The sequence below is a fragment of the Hevea brasiliensis genome, chromosome 3, assembly GCF_030052815.1.
Source record: "Hevea brasiliensis isolate MT/VB/25A 57/8 chromosome 3, ASM3005281v1, whole genome shotgun sequence".
NCBI classification, from domain to species: Eukaryota; Viridiplantae; Streptophyta; class Magnoliopsida; order Malpighiales; family Euphorbiaceae; genus Hevea; species Hevea brasiliensis.
Window position 1 is genome coordinate 25,082,310 of NC_079495.1, and position 5,489 is coordinate 25,087,798.

The 5,489-nt window shown below is 33.6% G+C and overlaps 1 protein-coding gene across 1 annotated transcript; it reads right to left on the reverse strand.

Moving 5' to 3' along the window:
• Nucleotides 1-820: 820 nt before the first annotated feature.
• Nucleotides 821-4,567, reverse strand: LOC110665829 (replication factor C subunit 3-like). The gene is made up of 10 exons (XM_058143467.1): nt 3,469-4,567; nt 3,253-3,363; nt 3,001-3,033; nt 2,617-2,788; nt 2,249-2,427; nt 2,004-2,140; nt 1,824-1,919; nt 1,628-1,697; nt 1,424-1,529; nt 821-1,271 (listed from the first exon to the last, which is right to left on the reverse strand). Exons 1-10 carry the CDS (start codon nt 4,456-4,458, stop codon nt 1,165-1,167), a joined length of 2,001 nt encoding a protein of 666 aa, XP_057999450.1. The 5' UTR covers nt 4,459-4,567; the 3' UTR covers nt 821-1,164.
• Between the last annotated feature and the right edge of the window lie 922 nt (nt 4,568-5,489).

Below are 5,489 nucleotides of genomic sequence, written 5' to 3' on the forward strand. Positions count from 1 at the left end.
CTCACGCCTTCATATTGTCTTGTGTCTCGGGCGCGATTCCTCTATTCTACTCGAAGAGATAGCACGTGAACAGAGGGGTTGGGTCGTTGGGTAAAATTCCTACAGACAGACTTTCCATTTCACATATGGATGAGCAGATTTTTCAGATTTCTCATTTGTCTTGGGTATGATTCATGCGCGAAGAATTTTGTATTCTCATATGGGTTTTTAAATTTGAATTTGTGTAAATTTGAATTTGAGTTGTTAAATTTGTATGAGATTTGATTGCTGAACATATGAATTTGTTGAAAATTGAATCTAGAATTGCTAGTTGATTATGGTTTATTGTTTGATTATGGTATTTTGTTTGATTCATGGAGTTCATTGGCATCTGGTATTGAGATTGATTATCAACTTTTTTGTTTGCCTCTGTATTGCATCTGGTTTAATTTTTTAACTAGTTTATAGCTGAATGAATGTTGATAATCAATTTTGATAATTTCGGTTTGCTTTAAATTGAACCAAATAAATATTTGTCAACTTGGTTTAATTCGATTATTCCTATATCATTGGTTTGGTTTAGTTTCAATTTTTCTTAAATTTTAATATTCAATTTTATTAATTCGGTTTGATTTAAAACTAAATCGACTATTTGCACAACTCTGTTAGAGAAATCAACCAGATTGATATCATACTGAATATATCATATCATATTATCATTGGACTTCTCCAAAATATTAAAAAAGATTTCACTTTGGAGAGTTATCTTTTGTCGTGAGCCCATATAATGCAACACGTTAGGCCTCCCTCTAAAAAATTATGTATAATATAAAATAATTAAAAAAAAAAAAAAAAACCTTCATATCCATTTGATATACCAATTACATCCGCTAGAAAATTTTACATTTATAAGCTATTAGCAATTGGCCATCAACTAGCTAATAACCACGATTATTAGCTATCAAATTATGATCAAAAGCTTTGACAATAGACATACACAACAGTTATTCAAACAACACCACTTTCCGATGACAACTTAGGCATCTTCTCTGTAATCTATCATTTTAGTTTCTAAGTTTATGTTTTTATTTTGATTTTAAAGTTCTATATTACAAGCAATACCAGAACTAGATATGCAAAGCAGCAACCACAGATCATGATGCTGTTTATGGTTGATCAATTTCCTCATGATCCACTATCATGTTCCATGCTTTTGGCAGTGGTGATATGTAACTTGTACAAGCTCATAAATTTCGCTATGAACTCTGCAGAAGGAAACAAAGATGAATTCTAATTTATGAAAAGATGAAAGTCTCTAATTATTGATGCATATGTTTTCACAGGCATCTAATATTATTTCATGGGGAAGTTTTAGCTTGTATTTTACCTTCAATGTTCATGTATTTCTCAACTTTCTGTTTTAAAGGATCAAGAGGCCTTTTGCCATCTTCTAATGGCAGTTTATCTCTGAAACTGTAATCCTTGTACAAGTTGTCAAGTTGTTGCTGGCGGAAGATATCCAATTTGCATTTCAGTTCTTCAACCATGGTCTGTATCATGATATGATTTGATCCATTATTCAAACCTTAGAAACTTGCTGAATCTATTAGAGAAACTGATAAAAGTACAAGGTCTGTAAAGCTCTTACATTGAAAATAAAGTCAGGTGATACATCATGCTCTATTAAATTTTGAAGCTTGCCTCGAATGATATATAGCCTGCAAATATACAAGTAAATTAGAACTTAATATTCTGGAATGGTCACAAATATATATATATATATATATATATATATATATATATATAACTACATAAGCCTATGCGGTGAAAGAACTATAACTTACTGTTTTGGACTTTGTTCTTCGACCATGTCCTTAGCAATATTTGCAATGTCATCTTCCCACCCAGTCAAGTATTTTTGATCTTCTGTAAAGGGATAACTGCAGAGCAAAAATCATCAGAAGGTCATAAGGTGAAAGGAGGGGCAAAGCAAACATATACTTGAATTAAATGGACTAGATCACCTTCTCTGCCAGGAGGCCTCTAAAGATCGAATGGCTTGACGGAGATTATACTTAGAGTTTATAGCAATACTTTCAGCGAATTTCCGAGGCAACTTTATGCCTTCTCTTTCTGCTATAAATTCTAAAACTTCAACAATCTAAACATTGAAAAATTGACATAGAATAATTGCAGTCTATTAAAAACCGTGGAGGTAGTTCTGGTGTCAGATTAACCACTACTATAAATCCTGTAATAGCATTCCCACCTCTTCGTTTGAAGGCAGGAGAAGACGAACATAGGTGCAGAGTTCCTTAATTGGCTGAAGCTTTGAGACATCGGAGCAGCAGAAGAAAAACATACTTGACCCTTTATTCCTTTCCAATAGCCACTTAATATACAGGACAGCATCTGCAGATAGCTTATCTGCATTGTATAAAATGATTGCTGTACAAAAATAATTAGTCATTGGTGTGAGGGATTAATTGGTTTACTCTTTGAAAGCACACATTACAATGTGTGAACGAGTTTCCAGCCATTGCATTTGCCTGGAAACTATTAGCAGTAGGATCTTCTGTGTACAGTGTGCTCAAGTTTCATAAATCATTCTTGAAATAAAAATCCATACAGATATACCTCGGCAATTATCATATTTGGACTGCAAATCTTTCTTGGACATCCCTTTACTCCTTTCTTTGATAAGTTCCACGATGACATGTTTCTCATACCCTTTCAAATCAGAGAGATTGACTTCTACATGTTGAGAAGATACCTTAATTCTTACTTCTATACTGCCAATTGATTCCCCCTATGACCAACGTTCAAAGTGTGTATATAATCAGATTCACTAAGATCAACGAAACAAAGGAAATTTATAGTTGCAGCAAAAAATAACAGGCCCAGGTCCACCCATGAGGGGTTAAACTAGTAATTTAATAAGTGGATTTTGGTGTTTTTGCATTAAATCTATTTTCTTAGTGATTTAATATTCTAACAATGGTAAAATAGAATGAGAAATACCTTCAAGTTAAATGCCTTGGAGACTTCCTTGATCTGTAAAAGCATTAAGAAATATACATAATGGCATCAATAATTCTTTAAAATTTTGCAAATGTAACTTGGCATTAATTTTTGAAATTTGAACATGAACCTCATAAGAAATTCCATTGGTGGTTCATGATTTTAGTTACTCCCTAATTAAACTCTTATATTCTATGAAAAAGCTTTGCTAAAATGGTAGAATCATCATGAATATGAAAAATATATATATACCTTTACTCTGTCAGGTCCATATGCTTCTTGAAGCATAGCCCAGATCATGGTTCTTTTTCCCACACCAGCAGGTCCCTCAAATATGAAATGATTACAATCTACGCCCCTTATCTGTAAGTGATGCAAAGCCATGACATCTCTTAGCTCAAATCTTTCCTATGTAAATCAGTGTAATAAAGTAAATCAAGAGTTGGCCAAAGTGAATGAAAATCTTACCATACCCTGCACCCTAGTTGCAGTCGCTCGATTGCAGATAAAATCTTTCAGGGCTTTTGGACGATGCTTATCCGCCCAAGTAAACTGCTTTCTCCCATCCAACATTTCAATGGCTGTGTCATTTCTCTCATCAACCTTGGCAGTGGCTGTGTCATTTCTCTCATCAACCTTGGCAGTGCCAGCATCAGTCTTTATGGATGGTGGTGATGATGGTGGCGTTGGTGACGGTGGTGGTGATTTAGATTCTGATGACAATACTCTCTCCCTCAATGGCTTCTCCTCCTGAATAACCGATAAAACACTTTTATCAGTCTCCTTGGTCTCCAAGGGCATCCTTTCTACTGATGGTTCAGGAAAAGGAACAGGAGGAGGAGGAGGAGGAGGAGGAGGAGGAGCAGAAGCAGTATCAGGGGCAGGAGCCGGAGCAGAAGCAGGAGCATTATTTTGCTTGTCCTTATTAGAAGACACAAGGGAAGAGAAGCAAGCAGTCCATGCTTGCTTCTTAATAAAAACGAAAGAGGAAAGAGAACTTGAATTGGAAACATTAGTAGTAGCTTGGCTTTCCCGTTCAGGACTAGTAGACTGTGGCAAATGATGCTTCTCACGGTTGATAATAAGTGAATAATCAGTGAGGCCTTTGTAATAAGGGCTACACTTAGCGTTCTTATCATCAACACTAGCACCAGTATTAGCAGCTACAACACTGTGAGTCTGTAAGATGATAGCTTCTTGTCTTCTATTATGAGCCTCAAGGCTCTCCTCTGTCAAGTCAGAATCTGATAATTCAGGGTTTTTTCTTCCAATGCTGATAAAGTTTCCAAGCTTGTTAATGTTGCTCCAAGCAAGCCAGTAGGAGGACCTGTTGGATCGAGAACTGGAACCAGTAGAGCGATTGGAAGATGTAAGGCGAGTCTTGGATGAAGAGGAAAAAGAGAGAAAGGGATCAGAAGTGGAACGAGGGATTGCTGGACTCGGCATTGCATTAGCCATTGCAGAGCTAAAACTACGATTTGAAGGAGACTATGGATGTGATAAACTATGTTGTGATGAAAAATCCAAGGAATGAGAAATTGTCGTGGCCTTCCATGTTCATGATCAACCATATATATAATATATTATTATAATATTTGATATTTGTGTGGTAGACTATAGCTGTATGGCGAAATGATCAAGGATACTTGTTGCAACTAACGCCTGACCTGGTCTATCTTAAATATTGGAAAATTAATTTTACCAATTACACATGTAGAACCATTAAAAAATGAAAAATATGAATTTTTCTTACTGAACTTATCTATCATGAATATAAGACACAAAATTTATAATGAGTTTTACTTATTATATTTAATAAATGAGTTTCATTATGTATTTTATATATTGAGTTCATCTATAGTCATATTTAGGCAAGAAAAATCACATAATTAAATATATGCACCAATCATTTTATACATTATATAAAATCACGGTGAAATTATCTAAAGTTTCACTAATTAAAGCATATTTAAAATTATAATTTATTAAATTTTTTTTTATTAGACGTCTATCCGGTGTGTTGAAGAATTTTCCTAAAATCTAATCATTTCGAATTGTAGGCTGCTCATCCAGCCGCTATACAAAGGAATTAATTACATATAAAATTTGAGCTAATCTGTGAGTTGTGAATTATTTAGCAAGTCAAAACGATATAATTTGATTTTATAATTTATAATTTTAAGGTTTTTTTTTCTAATTTAATCATACTTAATATAAAATTATGTGTAAGATTATGCATTATTTACTTATAATTAAACAATGCAATCTAATTCAAAAACTAAATTATTTCAGGAAAAGAAGTTTAAATTTCCAATTAAATTATGTCAATATCTAAGGATTATTTGATTTTAAATAATTAATTAAAAAGCAATATTGATAACTTTGACCGGGCATAGCTTTGTGTCTTAGGGTGTGCAATTCTGGTTTGGTTTAGGATATGTTTAGAAATCAGAACCATATTAAAATTTCGATATAATTTCAGTTCTGTT

Coding starts and splice junctions, on each gene's coding strand:
- LOC110665829 (XM_058143467.1), bottom strand. CDS start 4,458: ATGGCTAATGCAATGCCGAGTCCAGCAATCCCTCGTTCCACTTCTGAT. Junction 3,034..3,252: donor ATGGACCTGACAGAGTAAAG/GTATATATATAT, acceptor ATGCTTTTACAG/ATCAAGGAAGTCTCCAAGGC. Junction 2,789..3,000: donor CCAAGGCATTTAACTTGAAG/GTATTTCTCATT, acceptor CGTTGGTCATAG/GGGGAATCAATTGGCAGTAT.